The sequence below is a fragment of the Psammomys obesus genome, unplaced genomic scaffold, assembly GCF_907164565.1.
Source record: "Psammomys obesus unplaced genomic scaffold, mPsaObe1.curated_primary_1811, whole genome shotgun sequence".
Lineage (NCBI taxonomy): Eukaryota > Metazoa > Chordata > Mammalia > Rodentia > Muridae > Psammomys > Psammomys obesus.
In genome coordinates, this window is record NW_026585895.1 from 28,425,248 (window position 1) to 28,448,686 (window position 23,439).

At 35.8% G+C, this 23,439-nt stretch overlaps 1 protein-coding gene across 2 annotated transcripts in view; it reads right to left on the minus strand.

Moving 5' to 3' along the window:
• Galnt13 (polypeptide N-acetylgalactosaminyltransferase 13) overlaps positions 1 to 23,439 on the minus strand; it is a 614,394-nt gene that overhangs the window by 229,112 nt on the left and 361,843 nt on the right. For both annotated transcript variants that reach the window (XM_055600843.1, XM_055600842.1), the window contains exon 7: positions 9,624 to 9,741. In XM_055600843.1, coding sequence (XP_055456818.1) covers positions 9,624 to 9,741 — 118 coding nt within the window. The remainder of the gene's footprint in view (positions 1 to 9,623; positions 9,742 to 23,439) is intronic.

Below are 23,439 nucleotides of genomic sequence, written 5' to 3' on the forward strand. Positions count from 1 at the left end.
GCCAGCCACTGAGTTCATGTCAGAGACAGTACCTGTTTCCATTACTAGGAAACCCACTTGGAGACTGAGCTGCCATGGGTTACATCTGAGCAGGGGTTCTAGGTTATTTTCATGAATGGTCCTTGGTTGGAGTAGCATTCTCAGAAAAGACCCTGCTGCCCAGATTTGCTGGGTAAAGTATTTCAGAGGCCCAGTGGTAGGCTCCTGTCCTATTTCCTGTTTTCTCCCTCTTCCGATGTCTGTCCTGTTTGCTTTTCTGAGTGAGGAGTGATCATCTGACATATAAGATAAACATAGTAAAATCTGTGCACCTAAAGAATCTAAGCAAGGTCTGGAGAGATGGCTCAGCAGTTAAAAGCACTGTCTGCAATTCCAGAAGTCCTGAGTTCAATTCCCAGCAACCACATGGTAGCTTACAACCATCTATAATGTAAACTGATGCCCTCTTCTGGTGTGAAGATAAAGCATTCATATACATAAAATAAATAAATAAATCTTAAAGGAAACTTACAAACAAAACAAAACAAAACAAAACATCCAAAGAAGGTAAGCAAGAAGGAGGACCCAGGGTAAGAGGGTCAATCCTTACCCAGGCTCATTTTTAAAATTTAAAAAAAAGATAGAAATTTTAATCTTTAGGCTCAACCTAGGGTTTTACTCTGTGATTTGAATTTAACCCTCCTCCTTTTAATACAGTGATATGTTTAAATAACAGGTCAACCTAAAATGGTAGAATAACTGCAGAAAACCCAAATACAAAGACAGACATGGTAGATTCTAATTACAATCCCAGCAATCAGATGATGGCTGTTTTCAGTTCTTGACTAGCCTAGACTGTCCAGTGAGCAGCAGCAAGCACAATGAAAAGCAAACAATGAAAGAAGGCAGGAAGGAGAGAGAGAAGTAATCTAAGCATAAGAGCTAAGAATTCCATCTACCAGAGTGTTTTAGATTTAGCATGCAGTCAGCAGGCAATTAGGAATATGTTTGCTTGATCAGCTAATTAATATTGGTTTATACTCTCTATGGGGTCATGTGTACATGTCAATTTATCATTTCATAACTTTGTCAAAACTTAGAAAAATAAATCACTATATAAAAATATTACGGTTCCATTTAACATATTTAAGAAAAAGTGTCCCATAAAACATATAAACCAAAGTTATGAACACAATATGAGCATACTAAGATTAATTCTAATTAAGTGAAAAACTTCTACAATATGCCAGTTCTCATGATTTTTCATGTAAGAAAACTATGGGGTCTAGTTTTCTACATTGACAGGTAATATATTTTCCTTATGAAAAAGAATTTAGTCTATGAAAAGGCAAAGACTTCTAGTAGAACTATTTCAGAAAAGCTTTTGTCTAAAGTGATTTCTAACCAGCACATCATTCTGACTGACTTCACTTGATACAGTTTAAATTGGATGGACATTCCTGGGAAATTTTTTGGTATCTTGTAATATTGTAGAACAGTTTCTTCATCTCCTTTCACACTATTTATTGGAGACTCTGCTTTTTGTTTTTCTGCTGTTTATTGTGTTTACTAAATTCTTTCCACACTATTGCTTATACAGTTTGAAAAGAAGTCAATTTCATACACCAAGACATTTTCCTTGGTTATAAAAACCAAATAAATACAATGCACTTTACAATAGAATTTGTAAAAAAAAGAAAATTGTTACATAGAAAGTAAATTCCTCTCTCTAAAATGATTGATCAGTTATTGATAACAATATTAATTATTCATGTTAATAACAATAATAAATAACTGTATAATAATATATATTAATAATAATAATAATAATAATAATAAACTTTTCCAAATGCAATTCTTTTGGTTTCTTCTAACCATAGTCTTACATTTGAATTAATTAATCAATAGGTTCATGCTCAAATTACGGATGACACTGTTTTGTTTTCTACATGTATTTTCAGTGTTCCAATCTTTTTTACAGAAAATGCTGTTTTTTTCCTGATCAGCCTTTAAATATTTGCTGACAATATTATGCTCATATATTTTTTTTCTCAGAATTTCACCATTGTTCTGATATCTTGCTTTTACGCCTATTCCACAGTCTTAATTACTATAACTTGAAGTATATTTTGAAATCATACTGTTGTTTAACTTTTTCTTAACAAAGTGACTTTAAGCATTTTATATCACTTATGTTTTCATATGGGTTTTAGAATTCTAATTCAAATTCTAAGAAGAAAAGTATCCTGGAGCCTGCTTAGTGTTAATGAATGACACGATGAAGCTGTCTCTATAATGTGAAAGCTATCAAGTAATAAATACGGGACATTTCTGAATTTCTTTGGATCTTTTGCTCCTCCCAGTAGGAGACTGCAATTTTGTTATGGTTATATAATCATTGTATCTCATTTCTTTCATGAAATAATAATTTTTCAGTTTGATGGAGTTGCGTCCTACGTGAAAATGCAAAGGACTATTGTATATTTTATACAGTAGTATTTAATAAATTCTATGAGATTTTTGAGACAATATACAATGATGGTCTTAATTTTTTTCCTTATCAGTATGTTCTCCTTTGAATTTTGTAACAATATTGTTCTACCAAAAACTTCACTTAAACTTTGAGTAGAACTAGTAAGAAAGCCAACTTCATCTTTTGCTCGTCGTCCTGTGGGAGATAGTATTCCATCTCATTTTTCCTATGTTAGCTTTCATGTGTGTCTGTAGTGCGCATGTGTGCAGGTATGTCAGGACACATGCACACCTGAATGTGTGTGTGTGGCGGGGGGAAGAGACAGACAGGCAGACAGGCAGACAGGCAGACAGGCAGACAGGCAGAGGATGTGTGTATAGACTCAGGGTTAACGTTAATAACTCTCCTCCATTCCTTTTCCGCTTTGTTTACTGAAGTTAATTAGGTTTCCTGGTCAAACCCAGAGTTTAACAATGGGGCTAATCTTACCAGGTAGCTTGCTCTGGTACTCATCCATCTGCTTTTCAGTCTTCGAATGGGTAAGCTGCCAAACCCAAATGGCAGTTATGAGCGCTAATGGGACTCTTGCCCCCTGCTTACTATAATAAAAATTTAAAAACCAAGAATTTTCCCCAGGTCCTGCATCACATTTGTTTATTGCTAGAAATGTGTTGGTTTTATATTCAGTCTCCTCCAACTGTTTTCCCCACAATGACCCTTCTTTCAAGTTTTAATAGTTCATTTGTTTAAACAATTGTTTCCTTTGTCTTACCTAAAACCAGAAGAACAATATGATTTTTGTTAAAACTTTTTTTTTCAAATCCATTTACTTGTTCAATTCACTTTTTTTTTTTTTTTTTTAGTTTATTAACATGGATATTTATACTGAGTGAATTTTAAACAGTTAGCCAATAGTGTATGTCTGTGATGAATTCCACTTAGGTGTCATTTTGAGCGATCAACTTAAAATCTAGTAAGGTATTATTTTAAATCTATGCTCACAAGAGACACTGACTTGTAATGTAGTGTTGTGGTGACTTAGTTTATCAGAGAAAGGCTGACTATAAATTCAATAGGGAGATATTATTTCTTTTTCTAATTTTCTAGAAATATTTTTGTTGAAATTAATGTACTCCTATAGAAACTTTTGATAGAATTCAAAAGCAGTGTTATCTGGCTGTAGAGTTCCTGAATAAAAAAAAAAATATTCCCTAAGGTTCATACATTTATCAGATGTGAGACTAATGTATTCCTTTTCTATGTGCTCTGACACTGTCTAAAAGAAAATTTCCCATTTTATCAAGTTTCCTAGGGTATTGTATAATGCTGTATATTGTCTATCTCATTCCTACACATATTTCACATAACTCAAAAAGCCATCACTATGTCTGCTTTCTCTTTTTCAGTATTGGTAACATTTGTCATCACTCTGTTTTCCACAAGTTCAGAAAGAAATTTAATATTTTAATGATTTTCCTGCAGAAACAGAATTTTGTTTTCACCATGTTTCTTTAAAATTTAGCTCTTTTTAATTAATTCATCTCAGCTTTCATCCTCATTATTCCTTCTCATGTGGGGAATTTGGGAGCACTTTATATATGTGTTGCATATTCAGGTATTGGAGGGCTTTTTATGTGCATTCTCTCATGGCCATATTTTATGAATCAGGTTATTATTAAATGATATTCAGGAATAACATGGTTTGCTGAAAGCTACAAAGCTTATTGCCATATTTTAAGAGATGCCTTCTATTATACAATTCACATATGAGAAACAGTGTACTCAAAAACTATATTCATAATTCATTTTATCTTTCTTTCAAACATATAAAGAACTACTCTCTCTTTTCCAGTCTAGAGATGGACTTTGCAGATTTGCTAACTTGTTCCTCCTTCTGTAGATAGGACCGCAGCTGAGATTTGGGCCCAAGTTGCTTAAATCTGACACAAATTCTAAGCTTTATTCTACCATTGATTGAAGGAAGATATTTCCAGTCTTGCTTTCTTAGACATTCTTAAAAAATCTCAATTTACTCTGAGTCAACAAATGGCAGACTATGTCCATCATCACTTGAACAAAAAGGATATAGAGTTTTAGAACTATTGCTCTTTGTGTTATTATTACTATTCCATGTATGATTGCTTATAAAATGCAAGGAAATTTAGTAGAAAGATATGTTGGAAGTGGCATATTGATAATATTATCGTTTGAAGACAGATGACATTTTTATAATAGTTCAGAATTAATTTTCAGTTCATTATTTATTTCTCTCTCAGCCTTCCTTCTATAAATCCACAAACTCTGTAAAATCCTAACCTCTTAACAGCTTCTAACAACTGACATTTCATTGTTCTCATCCTTTCTGTGATTATTTTCTTAGACACAAATGACTAATATATTAACCATTTATTGATCTTGTATATTGTCAATGATCTTTATTAAAATTTAAGTTTAACAAGATCATCAGGTTTGTCTACCAGCTTGTCTGTTATTATATTCATTGAACTCAACCAATGCTGATTAAATTAATTAACATATGTTTAGATATTATTTTTAGGAGTTTGTGTTATATCAGTTACAGGCACCACTTAGTGAGAAGAAAGATCTGAAACCAAATCTGTGCAGAGACAGGATCTTCCCCAGCTCTTCTCACTGCTGCTGGATACACGTTTTATACCACAGGAGGGGACAATCCAAAAAAGATAGTATCATATATGAAGCAACCAAGTTAGAAATCTGAAAGGAGAATGTATTTCTGGCGACTTTCATTCATTCTCTTCAGTAATACCTATTCTCAGTATGTTACATAACAGCAGGATGGCTGAAGATGCAGTAGCAAGGTACAAAACAGCAAAGCTTGTACTCCGAGAATGCTAGTTTTACCCAGAAACCCTATTTCCAAATTACTAACAACACCAGAAGACACGTCATCATAGTTTAGCAAGGAATTATATTTTTACATCAAATTTATCTTGTAACGCTTTGACATTCTTTTTAGATCTATTGTTAATAAGAGCCTAGAAGCATTTTTTTTTTCATGTGGAGGCTATAACTTTTACCTAACTTGCTATGTAGAAGTTTCTAAATTTCACTGATTATCATAGAAAAATAATACCACAATGAAATAATAGACAACTTGCAATGCATTCCTTTGTTTTGTTTTTCCTTAAGCCTTTCCAGTATTTTAACATTTTTCAAATTCTGAGTATTTCTAGTGTTTTCACTTATGGTAGTAACTAAAAACCCCACAGCATATGAAAGAAGGGGGAATTAGTATGACGTGGAGAGGATAGGAGCTCCACAAGGACCAAATATATCTGGGCACAGGGGTCTTTTCTGAGACTGATACTCCCCCAAGGACCATGTATGGATATAACCTAGAACCTCTGCTCAGATGTAGCCTGTGGTAGCTCAATAACCAATTAGTTTTCCCTAGGAGACTATTTCTGACAGGAACTCAATGGCAGGCTCTTTGATCTCCCCACCCCCAAGGGAGGAGCAGTCCTGCTAGGCCACAGAGAAGGATTTTGCATCCAGTCCTGAAGATGCCTGATAAAACAGGGTCAGATGAAAAGGGAGGAGGTCCTCCCCAGTCAGTGGACTTGGAAAGGGGCAGGGAGGAGATGAGGGAGGGAGCAGGATACAGCTGGGATACAGAGTTAATAAAATGTAACTAATAATAATAAAAAAGACTGCATATAAAAAAAAACCCACAGCTACAAAACAAAAACAAACAAACAAACAAAAAAAACAAACAAAAACTTTAAAACTTTACTCCAAAGTCACCTACTCAGCTGGAGTGAACTGGTTTGCTCACATGAATTTATCTGACATGCATAAAAGAAAATATCACATTTTCTGTCAGTAACATGTGTATGACTAATAAGAAGGCTGTTCCTTTAGAGTAAGAAAGCAACATGCCTTATTAATCATTGTACTCTCAACAACTGATAAGGATAAATCATACCTAAATGCTGACTATACATCTGCTATGAAATATGTAACCTGGCTATTTGATTCAAGGTTTTAGTATAAATCACATTATATTCTTCTGCAAACAACCAATAGACAAATGAAGAGGGAATTTAAAGCAATAATAAGGTTTGAAACCTTTGAAAACAGTCACTAGTGAGCGCCATAACTTGTTCATATTCCTGAGAAGTCAGTCACAGGAATCTACTGTCATGTTCCAGACTTCTGATTATTCCTAGGGCTATCAGTTACCTTCCTGACATCTGCACAGCCCCTGTCATACATGTTCAACTTCGCCATACTTTCTGATCAGGTCATAGATAATGATCTTATTATTATTAGTTAGGTAGTTATGTCTGAACATATCATTCAATCTCCCTCCAAGGTGATCAAAGCAAGGGAGGCTACTGGCAGATAATCAAGCTTAATATATGTAGAGAATATATATATATATACATATATATATAGAAATATATATAATATATAGAAATATATGTAATGTATATAAATATATATTTATAAGCAAAAATATATACGAGAATATTTCAAGAAAGCTGAAAATTACATAAGGTAAGTAGTAGGGTCAACGGCAACAGAATTGTTGCTCTTGTTGATTGTTTTCCTAACACAGTCCCAGCAAATGCTCAGAGAGCCTGTTTGAACAAGAACTTACAGACATTTAGTATTTCCTCTAAGAATAAAGGTGAATTGCTTTTGTGTTTGTTAATATTTTACTTCTTGCTTTTATCTGTTTGTTTTGATTTTGGGGAAGGGTGCAATTTTATTAATGTCATTTTAAGGTATATATTAACATAATTAGGTCTCCAAATGGCTTCTAAGTTTCTGCCAAAAATATTACATAGACTTGATAGCAACAATACAGTTTTAATCTTTATGTAGACAAGTTACACATAGTATAAATATATAAAGAAATAAGGAAAAAATGTATTTATGGTCACCTGGTTTAGAGACACACGTAACACAAAAAGGCCATTCTATTTCTCTTAAAACATCCCAAACAATAGCAGACCAATTAAATTCTACATTTAAAAATGGTAACTTAATTCCATAATTTAACAAACATCTTCAAAATATGTTTTTAGACATTTTTAAATAAATTTGTAAATTTTATTGTTAATTTTTATATTAATTACAGTTTATTGACTTTGTATCCTAGCTATAGCCTACTCCCTCATCCCTTCCCAATCCCACCCTACCTCACTCATCTTCTCCCATGTCCATCTCCAAGTCCACTGATAGAGGAGGTCTTCTTCCCCTTCTCTCTGACCCTGGCCTATTTGGTGTCATCAGGACTGGCTGCATTGTCTTCCTATGTGGCCTGGCAAAGGCTGTTTCCCTCTCCAGGGAAGGTGATCAAAGAGCCAGCCCCTGAGTTCATGTCAGACACAGCCGCTCTTCCCCTTGCTAGGGAACCCACTTGTATATTGAGCTGCCATGGGCTACATCTGTGCAGGGGTTCTAGGTTATCTCCATGCATAATCATTGGTTGGAGTATCAGTCTCAGAAAAGACCCCTGGGTCCAGGTTTCTTGGTTCTGTTGCTCTCCTTTTGGAGCTCTTGTCCCCACAGGTCTTTCTATCTTCCCCTTCTTTCATAAGATTCCCTGCACTCTGCCCAATGTTTGGCTATGGGTCTCAGCATCTGCTTTGATACACTGCTGGGTAGTCTTTCAGAGCCCCTCTGTGGTAGGCCCCTGTCCTGTTTTCTCCCTCTTCTGATGTCTACCCCTTTTGTCTTTCTAAGTGAACATTGATCATCTTACCCAGAGCCCTCCTTGTTGTTTAGCTTCATTAGGTGTACAGATTTTAGTATGTTTATCCTATGTTATACATCTAATATCCACTTATACGTGAGTATCTACCATATGTGTCTATTTATTTCATCTTCATGTATGCATGTGCACCACATGTGCCTGCTGCCTGCACAGGTCAAAAGAGGGCGACAGATCTCTGGAATCAAAGTTATAGGTGACAGTAAAGCACCATGTGGGTAATGGGAATTAAACCAGGATCCTCTTCTAGAGTCTATGAGAACAACAAGAGCTTTTAACCACTGAGCCATCTTTCTAGTTTCCTGTGTTTTAAGAATTTCTCTTTCTTTCTTTGTTTCTTTGTTTCGATTATTCACTTTGTATCCCAGTTGTAATAATTGCTTGCACAGCATCTCACATATTTGTGTTACTGGAAAACAAACTTTCAACTTGAAGTTCAAAATTAATTTTCAAGTAGTTATATAAGTGTGTCCAGATTAGTTTCTTTTATTTGAGCTTAAAAACATCTCTTATTGGATGAGTTATGATGCCCTGAAACTTGCATATTGAAGAACATTGCCAAGTGTAACAAAGTGTGACCATTTCAGAGATCAACTTTCAAAGGAGGGATTCAGCTCAAATGAATACATTTGTTTATACTCAGAGGTGGGAATACATAAACTCATTTTGGACTGGTTTTGTTAAGAATGATACTGTTTAAAGTGGTTTTGTATGGAATTTTATTAAAGAATAACTAGTCATTAACATAGTCCATTTTAAAGTAATATGTGTTGTTGAGAGTAAAATACCTGAAACCTTTTTTACTTCTTAGAATAACTATACATTTGGGTGCCTGTGGTTACAATTTTGCCTATAAAATATTAAATGATCTTATATAAATTTAGTTCTCAACTCTTATTTATTTGGAAGTTCTTTTATTAACTGAATTTATATTTTTCAAATAGGTTTACTTACAATCATGTCTATGGTTGTGAAAAGCAGTCATGCTTCTTTCACAATTACCAGAATTCTTTGACCACAGTTGATCATAAAGTTACTTAAAAACAAACTCAAGCAGCACTTGCAATTCAGGTCACATAAACACTCCAAAGTATCAACTGAAAATCATAAGACTGGTTCAAGGGGAAATGTTTCAATCAGAAAATGAAGCCACTCTACTTCAGCAAGTGAAAACCTTAATATATTTTAACCAAAAATAAAATGCTTTGGAAAATATAAAATTCCAAATGTAACATTACAGTTTGCATGCAATAGGACTCTAATGAAGAATTTAAATACAAATATACTGACCAGATGATCACTAAGCTAATTCACTTAGAAAAGCTTGACAGTAAATCATTGGGTGTGATTGGTGCATGCTACCACATACAATATTCAGAGTTTAAAAATAAAGAAAAATGCAATTACCCTAAAAGACATTTCAAGATTCTCTCCACCCCAGATATCCATTCCTGCATCGTAAGTTCCTATCTCTTCAAAGTAGTTTCTGTCAATAGAAAATAGGCCACCAGCCATAGTAGGGGTCCTGGTTGAAAACAAAACAAAAAGAAAAGAATGTGTTTTGAAAACAATGTGTGGAATTTAGTGATACTACAGCAAATAGTTTTGACATCTTAAATAATAAAATATTCTTCAAATTTTCAAGCTAGAAACACAAACGCAAGGTGTGAAAGCATTTATATTTTTAAAATTGAATTCATATTTCACACGTTATACAAAACTCCACTAAATTACTCTGTTTTATTATAAGTGATGAAACAAAAACACAGCTAAATCTGTGCTTCTCCATTCCCCTAGGCAGAGCAAAGAGAGGGTGCTACCTTTTACATGGTCCTTAAAGAAATTACCTGGTTTCAAAGACAGAAATTGTGATCTTGGCCACAGAATTAAAAATCATTTTAATATGAACTCCAGGAAACTAAGAATATGCCTTTTCTATGAAAAAGATCTCTTAATACAAAGGTATAAACTACTATGACATTGTTTGTAGACAACATCTAATGTTAGTTATAAAAGTATTTTAAACAAAAGACATAAAGGAGCTTTATAGTCAATTGTTATTCATTAGACATTAAAATATGTAATTATTTGTTTACATCTAGAAATAAACAAACATCGTAATACTATTCAGAGGTGTAGAAGGATTTTCACATAGTTTCTAAATTTTTCTACCAACAAATAAACTTGTATTTGGTTCTCATGTTCAAAATTTCTCTATAGGAAATAAAATATCCATGGAGTTCCAAGATGGCAGCAACCGGTGTGTAATGTATCTTAGGGACAGAAGATCAGAGACTGAGAAGCTGGTGAGTAAACAAGAGGCTGGATCCAAAGCACTGACTTTGGTGCTTTCTGGACCTGAGGGAGTTGGAGACAATTAGATTCAGCCCCACCCCACCCCCTGTGGTGCTCGCCTGGGATAAAGAGTCTGGAACTCTTGAGTCCTCTTCCCTTTATGCATACTCAAGAGTGTAGCCCCCAGGTCCAGGGACTCACCACTCCAGCAGCCAGACATCAGATCCCTCCCACATCCCTGAGGGCAGTGTCTGGATTCCTGTGACAGCATCCCAACCTCCAAAACAGTTCTATTGCTCCTCCTGTGGAGACCAGGTGGGCAATAAATTCATAGGGTCCAAAAATGGTAGAGGCATCTGAGTTCCAGGAACACAATGTTTGATAAGACTGTAAGCCACAGCTCAGCTGCCTTCTAAGGACTGGATGCCCTGTGATTGTCACCTGAGGCAGATGCTCCCCTTACCCCCTGCAGGTTCCACCTGAAAAACCTGTCCACATGAGATGTTCATGACTGGCCCTTCAAAGCACCCGCACAGGTGCCTCTTGCCTTTTAATTCATCTCTGCTGTGAACCTGCCATTCAATGTACCTACGCAGTGCTTCTGCCATTTAAGGCATGAGTTCCCACATCCCTACTATTCAACGCATCTGTGCAGGTGACCCTTGCCCTTCAAGGTACCTGTGCCCACACCCTGCCTTCAGAAACAACTACCCCCTCCCCGGCTGCCTCCAAAATGCCAGCACCCATTCTTGTTCTACTGGACCTTTCCTCTCATCCTGAAGAACTACTCCAGACACCAGAGATAAGTGTATTCACTCCTAGGTGCACACAAGTTCAAGGATCAAACAGCCAAGGCTACAGACAACCATTTGGCTAATGGCCAGTGTAAGAACACCATCAGCCAAAACCAGGACATCATGGCTCCAGCAGAAACCCCTCAAATCTGTGGATATTGCAATGCAACTTATACACAAGAAGATGACCTTAAATCTATAATTAGGTAGTTATTAGAGGCATATAAGGAGGAAATGAACAAATATCTCAATTACAGGAAAATATAACCAAATAGAGGCCATCAAGTACAGAGAGGAAACAACAATCAAACAGGTGAGAGAAATCAATATAACAGGTCAAGACTGAAAACTAAAATTAGAATCAATAAAGAAAACAGAAACAGAGGCAACTCTGTAGATAGAAAACTCAAAGAGATCAGAGTTAAACGTCACCAACAGAATACAAGAGATGGAGGAGACAATCTCAGGCATTGACAATACAATATAATATTGAAATAATTGATACATCTCTCGAAAAAAACATTAAGATGGAAAAGTGCATGACACAAAACATACAAGGAATAATAATAAAAAAAAAAACACCATGAGGAGATGAAACCTACAAATAATAGGAATGGAAAAAAAATGATTTCAGGCTTCAAGGTCCAGAAATATTTTTTAAGAATATCATAGAAGAAAATTTCCCCAACCTAAAGAAAGTGATGCCTTTAAACATAAAAGAGGCTTAGAGAATACCAAATAGACTAGACAAGAAAGGAAATTCCTCCTGCCACATAATAATCAAAACACTAAATTACAGAATAAAGAAACAATATTAAAAGTAGCGAGGGAAAAAGGCCAAGTACCATATAAAGGTAGACCTATTAGAATTACAACTGGCTTTTCAGCAGATAGAATGAAAGCCAGAAGGGTCTGGGCAGATTTCATATAGACACAAAGAGACCACAAATGCCAATCCAGACTACTATACCCACCAAAATTTTCAATCAGCACAGATGGAGAAAACAAGCTAGTCCATGACATAACTAAATTTAAACAATATCTATGCATCAACTGAGCCCTACGGAAGACACTAGAAGAAAAACTCCAACCCAATGAAGTCAACTAAACTCAAGAAAATATAGGATATAAATAACTTCACAACAGTGAAACCAAAAGAAAGCAAGCACACAAACACACTGTCACCATCAACTCTACAATAAAAGGAACTAGCAATCATTGGTCACTAATATCTGTCAACATCAAAGGACTTAACTCTCCAATAAAAAGACACAGACTAACTAAACGTTTGTGGAAACAAGATCCAACATTCTGCTGCATCCCAGAAACACACCTCAGCAACAACGATAGACACTACCTCAGAATAAAGGGCTGTAAAATGTTTTTCCAAGGAAATGGACTAAGTAGCAAGGTAGAGAGGCCATTCTAATATCTAATAAAATAGACTTGCAACCAAAATTATTCAAAAGACGTGGGGAAGGAAACTTCTCATTAAAGGAAGAAGTCAGCAAGATGACATCATAATCCTGAACATCTATGCTCCAAATACAATGGCACCTTCAAAACTAAACATTATTAAAGCTTAAAGCACAAATTGATCCCAAAAAATTAGTAATGGCAGACTTCAACAGCACACTGTCAGCAGTGGGCAGATCCTCAAGGCAGAAGCTAAACAGAGAAATAATGAAGCTAACAGAAGTCATGAATCAAATGAACCTAATAAATGTCCACAGAACTTTTCACCAAAACAGAAAAGAAGATACTTTTTTCTCAGCACCACATGGTACATTCTCCAAAATAGACCACATAGTTCGTCACAAAGCACACCTCAACCAATACATGAAAATTGAATTAGACCATTGTTCTTTATCAGAGCACCATGGACTAAAGCTAGAACTTAAAAACAATAATAACAAGAAGCCTACACACTTATGGAAATTGAACAACTCCATTACCAACGATCTCTGGGTGAGGGAAGAAATAAAGAAAATAAAGACTTCCTAGAATTCAATGAAAATAAGGACACAAATTACCCAAACTTATGAAACACCATAAAAGCAGTGCTAAGAAGAAAGTTCATAGCACTGCTTTCAGAAAGAAATTGGAGAGAGCCTATATCAGCAAATGAACAGATCACATGAAGGCTTTAGAAAGAAAGAAACAAAACAAAACAAACAAACAAACAAACAAAACAAAACACACTCAAGAAGAGTAGATGGCAAAAAATAAGAAAACCCAGGGCTGAAATCAATAAATTAGAAACAAAGAGAGCACGATAAAGAAACAACACAATTAACAGTTGGTTCTTTTAAAAAATCAACAAGATAGAGAAAACACTAGCCAAACAAACTAAAAGACAGAGAGACAGTACTCAAATTAATAAAATCAGAAATAAAAAGGGGACACAAAAACAGACACTGATGAAATCCAAAGACTCATTAGATCTTACTTCGAAAACCTATATTCCTCAAAATTGAAAAATATAAGGGAAAGGGACAATTTTCTTGACAGATTTTACCTACCAAAGTCAAATTGAGAAAGGTTAAAACAATTTAAACAGCCCTATAACCTCTAAGGAAACAGAAGGAGCCATAGAAAGTTCAACAACCAAAAATACAACAAGGCCAGATGGTTTTACCATAGAATTATACCAGACTTTCAAAGAAGAGCTAACACCAATACTCCTCCAACTCTTCCACAAAATAGACACGGAAGGAAAACTATTTCTATGGAAGCCACAGTCAACCTGGTACTTAAAATATCCAAAGACTCAAGAAAAAAAAATTCAGACCAATTTACCTTATGAGCTTTGAGGCAATAATTCTCAATAAGATACTTGCAAACCAAACTCAAGAACACATCAAACACTTCATCTTCCATGATCAAGTAGGCTTCATAACATGGATGCAGTGATAGTATAACACATGAAAATCCATAAACAAAACATACCATATAAACAAACTGAAAGAAAAAAATTACATGATCATCTAATTAGATGCAGAAAAAGCCTTAGACAAAATCTAACACCCCTTCATGATAAAAGTGTTGGAGAGATCAGGGATACAAGACCCATGCATAAATATAATAAAGGCTACATAGCAAGCCAACAACCAACATTACTCTAAACGGAGTGAACTGAAGGCAATCCTACTAAAATCATGACCAAGACAAGGTTGTCCACTCTCTCCATCTCTCTTCAATATAGTACTAGAAGTTCTAGCTAGAGCAGTAAGACAACTAAAGAAGATCACAGGGATAAAAATAAGAAAGGAAGAAGTCAAAGTATTATTATTCGCAGAGGATATGTTAGTATAAATAAGTAACTCCCAAAATTCTGCCAGAGAATTCCTTCAGCTGATAAACAGCTTCAACAAAGTGGATGGATAAAAAATTAACTCCAAAATATCTGAAGATCTCCTATATATGAAATGGGCTGAGACAGAAATTAAGGAAATAACACCATTTATAATAGCTACAAACAACATAAAATACCTTGTTGTGACTCTAACCAAGCAAGTGAAAGACCTGTATGAAAAAAACTTCAAGTCTCTGAAGAATGAAATTGAAGTAGAAATAAGAAGATGAAAAGCTCTCCCATGCTCATAGATTGGTAGAATTAACATAGTGAAAATGACTATCCTACCAGAAGCAATCTACAGATTTGATGCCCATCAAAATACCAACACAATTCTTTACACACCTTGAAAGAAAATGTCTCAATTTTATATGGAAAAACAAAAAAACTCAGAATTGACAAAACAATTCTGTACAATAACAGAGTTTCTGGAGGTGTGTCCATCCCTGATCTAAAGCTATACTATAGAGCAATATTAATAAAAATGGCATGGTACTGGCATAAAGAGAATGCTAGATCAATGGAATTGAATCAAAGATTCAGAAATAAACCCACACACCCACAGAACAGATACTTGATTTTTGACAAAGAAGCCAAAACAATACAATGGGAAAAAAAGATAGCATCGTAAGCAAATGGTGCTGGTCTAACTGGATGTTTACAGGTAGAAAAATAGATCTATATTTTTCACCTTGCACAAACTCAAGTCCAAGGGAATCAAAGACCTCAATATAAAACCAGACCCACTTAAACTGTTAGAAGAAAAAGTAGGGAAGAGCCTTGAACACATTGTCAGGAGACAACATCCTGAACCCAACACCAACAGCATATGCTGTAAGATCAACAGTCAATAAATGGGACCTCATGAAATCTAAAAGCTTCTGTAATGGAAAGGACACTGTCAACAGAACAAAACTACAGCTTACAGACTGGGAAAATATCTTCACCAACCCTACATCTGACAGTGGGCAAATATCCAGAATATATAGAGAACTCAAGAAGTTAAACACCAGCAAACCAAGATGTTCAATTTTAAAAATGGGGTACAGAGCTAAACAAATAATTCTCAACAGAGGAATATCAAATGGCAGAGAAACATTTAGGGAAATGCTCAATGTCCTTAGTCATCATGGAAGTGCATATCAAAATGACTCTGAGATTTTATCTTAAATCTGTCAAAATGGCTAAGATCAAAACTTCAAGTGACAGCACATGCTGTTTAGGATGTGGAGAATGTGGAACGCTGTTCCATTGCTGATGGGAATGTAACCTTGTACAACCTTTTCGGAAATGAAGCTGGTGCTTTCTCAATTAGGAATAATGCTACATCAAGATCCAGCAGAAAGAAGAGGAGAACCTCCCCTATCAGTGGACTTGGGGAGTGGCATGCATGCAGAAAGGGGAGGGAGGGTGGGATCGGCAGGGGAAGAGGGAGGGTCTTATGGGGGGATACAAAATGAATAAAGTGTAATTAATAAAAAATTTAAAAAAAAAGAAAAAAAAATTCAAAAAAATAAAAAAGATCCAGCTATACCACTCTTCGGCATATATCTGAAAGGTGCTAAACCATACAACAAGAATATTTGTTCAACTATGTTCATAGCAGCTTTCTTTGTAATAGCTAGAATCGGGAAACAACCCAGATATCCCTCAACTGAGGAATGGATACAGAAATTTTGGTACATTTACACAATGAAATACTGCTCAGCAATTAAAAACAAGGAAATCATGAAATATGCAGGCAAATGGTGCAAACTAGTAAAAGATCATCCTGAGTGAGGTGTCCCAGAAGCAAAAAGACACACATGGTACATCCTCACTTATAAGTGGGTATTAGACATAATATAGTATAATCATGCTAAAATCTGTATAAAGAAGCTAAACAAGAAGTAGGACCCTGGGTAATATGATCAATCCTGACTCAGAAAGACAAACAGAAAGAACATCTGAAGAAGGAGAAAAGAGGTAACAAGGCAGGAGCCTACCACAGAGGGCCTCTGAAAGACTCTACCCAGCAAGGTATCAAAGCAGATGCTGAGACTCATAGCCAAACATTGGGCAGAGTGCAGGGAATCTTATGAAAGAAGGAAGAGAGAAAAAGAATTGGAATGGAAGTAGCTCGACAAACAGAGCAACAGAACCCAAAAATTCTGGGCCGAGGGGTCTTTTCTGAGCCTGGTACTCTAACCAATGGCCATGCATGGAGATAACCTAGAACCCCTGAGCATATGTGGCCCATGGCAGCTCAGTGTCCCAGCGGTTTCACTAGTAATGAAAACATGGACTGTCTCTGACAGGAATTCAGTGGCTGGCTCTTTGATCTCCTTCCCCTGAGGCGGTAGCAGCCTTCCCAGGCTACAGAAGAAGACAATGCAGCCAGTCCTGATGGGACCTCAAAAGCTAGGGTGAGATGGAATGGGAAGATGTCCCTTATCAGTGGACTTGGAGAGGGGCATAGGAGGAGATAGAGAGGATAAGGGAGGGGGATACAGCTGGGATACAAAGTGAATAAACTGTAACTTATAAAAATAAATTAATTAATTAAAAAAATAAAAAGTAATAATACAACAATGTCAATAATAATACCTTGGGGAGAGTTTATCTGCATCATGGATAATTTTAACAAGAAGTCAAATGATTCCATGCTTTTAATTCGATGTCACAGGGAAAGTCAAGTTGAGTCATTATGTCACTTTAAAAGTTTTATGATTGTCAAAGATGAACAGCTAACTGTTGACACACTTTCTTTGCTTAGCAAACTAGTTTCCTTTATTCTATTAGTGCCTCATATAGATTTGTTTGTATTTTGGATATATTAACTTTTTAAATGTTGAATAAGAGAAAAATGCACATAAATAAATACATTATGCTTGAATGAAAAAAAAATCTGGGGTAGCCATTTCAATTCGTGACAAAATAGTGTTCAATCCAAAATTAATCAGAAGAGAGAGGAAAAGACACTGAATCAAAAGAAAATTCCAACAAGAGGACATTGCAATGCTAAGAAAGCACACATATTCATGGAAACTGATCAAATATCTACTGAATAAAGATTGGACACTATGGAAATTAAGAAAAAAAATGAAAGACTTTCTAGAATTGAATCGAATATGCAACATATCCAAACTTATGGGACACAATGAAGGTTTTTCTAAGATGTAAGGTCATTGTACCAAGTACCTACATTGAAAAATTTGGAGAGACTCATAATAGCAACTTAATAGCACACCTCTAAGCTCTAAAACAAAAAGAAATTACATACCAAAATGAGCAAACAGAAAAAATAAAGCAATCAAACTCAGAGCCGAAATCAATAAAATAGAAGCAAAAAGTCAATACATAAAATAAGTGAAGCAAATAGTTGGTTCTTTGAGAACAAATCGACAAGGTTTTCAAACTCTTATCAAATTAAATTATTAAAAGGCAGGGAAAGACGATCCAAATAATAAAATTAGAGATGAAAATGAGAGCATAACAACAGACATGAAGGAAATCCAGAGAATAAGAATATAATATTAAAACATGTACTCTACCAAATTATAAAATCTAAAAAGTTTAATTATATATATATACTATATATATTATATACACATATATGTATATATTACATGTATATGTACATATTATATATATATAATTATATACATATATATGTAATATATTATATATATAATTATATATTTATATATATATTACTTGTAATATATATATATATTACTTGTAAAAGTTAAATAAAGATCAAATAAACAATTTACACTGATCTATAACACTTAGTGAAATAGAAGCATCTATTATAAAATTAAGAGCCTCCCAACTGGAAAAAAAAAGCCAGAGCAAAAATAATTTCAGTACAGAATTCTACCTGACTTTCAAAGAAGTAGGAATGCTAAGGTTTCTCAAAGTATTCCACATAATAGAAACAGAAGAAACATCACACAATTTGTTTTGGGAGGCAACAGTTATAGTAATACCCAGATCCCAAACCACAGGAAGACTGAACAGGGACAGATTTATAGATCTTTTTTTTTTAAAATTTTCATAGATGCTATCAGTTCTCATCAAAAGTGGCTGCATTGTCCTCTACTGTGGCCTGGTAAGGCTGCTCCCCCCTCAGGGGGAAGTGATCAACAAGCAGGCCAATCAGATTATGTCAGAGGCAGTCCCTCTTCCCATTACTATGTAACCCATTTGGACACTGAACTGCCATGGGCTACACCTGTGCAGAGGTTCCAGGTCATCTCCACGAATAGTCCTTGGTTGGAGTATGAGTCTCTGGGAAGTTCCCTGTGTTCAAATTATCTTGTTCTGTTGCTCTGCTTGTGGAGTTCCCGTTCCCTCCAGCTCTTACTATTTCCCACTTCTTACATAAAATTCCATTCACTCTGCCCATCAGTTGGTCAGAAAGAAGAGGAGAACCTCCCCTATCAGTGGACTTGGGGAGTGGCATGTATGCAGAAAGGGGAGGGAAGGTGGGATCGGCAGGGGAGGAGGGAGGGGCTTATGGGGGGATACAAAATGAATAAAGTGTAATTAATAAAAAAAATTACTTTGAAAATAAAATAAAATAAAAAAAATTTAAAAAAAATGTAAATATAAAAAAATATTCATAGATGCAAAAATTCTCAATAAAATATTAGCAAACTGAACATAAAACACATCAAGAAGATCATCTTCCATGATCAAGTAGGTTTCATCCCAGAGATACAGAAAACGTTCAAAATATATGAATAAAAATTATAATCTACCATATAGACAAACTTGAAGATCATCTTATTAGATGCAGAAAAGATCTTTCAAATGGCACTATGAAAAGATCTTTGACAAAATCTAACACCCTTTCATGATAAAGGTCCTGGAGGGCCAAGCGATAAAATGGACATACCTTAATATAACAAAGGTCATATACAGCAAGCCCCAAGACATCATATGGAGAGAAACTTAATGCAGTTCTACTAATATCAGGAACATTGTCCACTCTCTCAATACCTATTTAATATGGTGCTTGAAGTTTTAGCTACAGCAATAGGACAACTGAAGCAGATAAAGGGGATGCAAACTCCAAGTGAAGAAGTTAAAGTAGCTTTATTTGAAGATGATACAATAGTACATATAAGTGACCCTAAATATTCCACAAGAAACTTCTAAAGCTAATAAACCCATTCTGCAAAGTAGCTGAGTATGAAGTTAATTTACAGAACTCAGTAGTTCAACCATACACAATTAACAAACGGATTAAGAAGAAGACCAAGGAAACACCTTTCAAAGTTGGATGTGTATATGTAGAAGTATCCAAATACATACAACCTTATCAATTTGCATGAAACTTAACTCCAAATGGATAAAATACCTCAACATAAATCAAGATACACTGAACCTGTTCCAATATAAATTGGGGAATACACTTGAAATCACTGGCACAGAAAAAATATTTTCAAAACAGAACACTGTTAGCAAAGGCACTAAGAACAACAAATAATGATAAATGGGACCTCAAAACTGAGAAGCTTACATACGTCAGACAAAGCAGCAGTCTACAGAATTGGAAAATATTTTTGCCTACTACATTATCTGATAGAGGAATAATATCCAAAATATATAAAGAACTAAAGAAATTAGATACCATGAAAATAAATAACCCAACTGAAAAATGATGTACAATGTGAAACAAAATACTCAAAAGAGGAAGCAAGTAGTTAACACTTAGAAATTATTTCACATCCTTAGTAATCAGGGAAATGTATATCAAAACTAGTTCAAGATTTTATCTTGTACACTTTAGAATGACTTAGATCAATAAAGCAAGTTATAGCTCATGCTGTTGAGAATGTGGACTAATGGAACACTCATCCATTGCTAATGGGAATGCATCTAGCACAGCACTATGGAAGTCAGAGCGGCGGTTCCTCAGGAAGACAGAAATCAATCTCCCCTAAGAACAAAGTATATCACTCCTTTGTACCTTTTTAAATTAATTAATTAGCTTACATATCAGTCACTTCCCCTTTCCTCCCATTCCCACCCTTCCTTTCCCATCTCCTGTCCCCTATTACACAGAATAGGTGAGGCCCCCTATCCAGAAACCTCAGCTCATTTATTCACAAGAGGACTGAGTTCATCTTACTCCCTTGAGGTCTATAGGAATGTTCCATCAGGGGGAAGTGATCAAAAAAAGCAGGCAGCATAGTCCATATCAGAAATATCGCCTACTCCCCTACATAGTGGGCCAGCATGAATTCCAGAATATATAATGAGCTCAAGAAATTAAACACCAACACAAGAAATAACCCAGTTAAAAGTGGGGTACAAAGATCATCTTGAGGGAGGTATCCCAAAAGCAGAAAGACACACACAGTATACATGCATTTATAAGTAGATATTAGATACATAACATAGGATAAACATACTAAAATCTGTACACCTAAAGAAGCTAAGCAAGAAGGAGGACCCTGGGTAAAATGATCAATCCTCACTCAGAAACACAAACAAGATGGACATTGGAAGAAGGAGAAAACAGGAAACAGGACAGAAGCCTACCACAGAGGGCCTCTGAAAGACTCTACCCGGCAGTGCATCAAAACAGATGCTGAGACTCATAACCAAGCTTTGGGCAGAGTGCATGGGGAGAGAGTAAGACCTGGAGGGAAGTAGCTCCACAAGGAGAGTAACAGAATAAAAAATGTGGGTCCAGGGGTCTTTTCTGAGACTTATTCATGGAGATAACTTAAAACCCCTGCTCATTTGTAGCCCATGCAGCTCAATATCCAAGTGGGTTTCCTAGTAAGGGGAATCAGGACTGTCTCTGACATGAATTCAGTAGCTGGTTCTTGGATCACCTCCCCCTGAGTGGGGAGCAGCTTTTCTAGGCCACAGAGGAGGACAATGTAGCCAGTCCTGATGAGACCTTATCAGGTCTAGGGTCAGATGGAAGGGGACTATCAGTGGACTTGGAGAGGGGCATGGGAAGAGATGAGGGAGGGAATGAAAGAGGGAGCTACAGCGGGGATACAAAGTGAATAAAGTGTAATTAATTTAAAAAATGGGGTACAGAGCTAAACAGAGAATTCTCAACAGAAGAATCTTGAATGGCGGAGAAGCACTTAAAGAAAGGCTCAATGTCCTTAATCAACTGGAAAATGCAAATCAAAATGACTGTGAGATTCCATCTTTTACTTGTCAGAATTGCTTAGACTAAAAAAATAACACGAGCTGGAGAGGATATGGAGAAAGAGGAACACTCCTCTATTGCTGGTGGGAATGTAACCTGTACAACCACTTTGGAAATCAATCTGTCACTTTCTCAGAAAGCTAGCAATAACCCTACCTCAAGAGCCAGTTATACCACTCCTGGGCATACACCCAAAAGATGCTTCACCATAAAACAAGGTATGCTCAACAACATGCTCAACCATGTTCATAGCTACTTTATTCATAATAGTCAAAAACTGGAAACAAACTGGGTGTCCCTAAACTGAAGAATGGATATAGAAAGAGTGGTACATTTACACAATGAAATACTGCTCAGTCAATAAAAGCATGGAAATCGTGAAATTTGCAGGCCAATGGATGGAACTAGAAAATATCGTCTTGAGTGAGGTAACACAGATCCAGAAAGAGACACATGGTATATACTCACTTAAAAACGATTTTCATGCATACAGCACAGGACAGACATACTATAATTCACAGACCCCAAGAAGATAAGCCTGCTGGTATATTACTCTTAATCACATACCCAAAGGAAGCTTGATTATACAACAGAAGCACTTGCTTGCCAAATTTGTGGCTAGTCTATGAATATTAACCAGAAATTGGAAACAACCCATAAGTCCCTCAACTGAATAACAGATTTTTAAAAATTGTTGTACAGTTAACAATGGAGTATCATTCAGCAGTGAAAAAAATCATAACATGAATGCTTGTGTTGGATGGAACTAGAAAAAAATAAATCATTCCAAGTGAGGTAACCCAGACCTGGAAAGACAAATATGCCATGTACTCGCTTGTTTGTGAATGTTATCTATTAAATAAATGATAAGCAAGTTTCAATGTGTAGAACCACAGAGGTTAGGAATAGGGTAAGTAAATAGGGAGACAAATTTTGCAGAAAAAGGGAAATAGAATAGTTATGCTAGGTAACATGGGAGAGCAATAAGGAATGTATAGGGGATGAGGGAGGGAATATGTAAGGAGAGAAAATTAAGAGCCATTTGAAGGGTTGTATGTTAGCCTAGAACAGTGAAATCACCAAATAATGAGAAATGCAGATCCCCAATTAGCCATCGTATGTCTCCAAGTGAAGATTTCAATACTAGGATTGGGTGACATATAATTGAATCACAGGGGGATGGTATGAGAGCCCCAAACAATCCATGGTGTTGCCAAGACTGTAGGTTGTTCTCCACCAACTGACACAAGGCCTCATTGGCTAAAGATTGCACTGACAAAATTTATTGAAGCTGGAGAAATTGAGTTGGTGCCTACAAAGAGCCTTCACCCCTGTGTTCTAGTGGTTTTGATACAGGAAGGGTCTGTGCATGCTATAAAGGGAGAAATATAAGCACCAACCCAGCCACAAACCCTTGGCGCATCAATGGTGTACTGCCTACAACTTATTCCAGTGCAATGGTGGCACAAAATCTGCAGATGTTAACTAGCCAATATCCGATTTAGTTAAGGCTCACTACAGGAGATAGAAGCCATACCTTATCCTATCTTACACTGCTAGGATGACCAAGACGTGACACTAGGTAGCTCAAGGACCTGGGGTAAAACCAAGTAC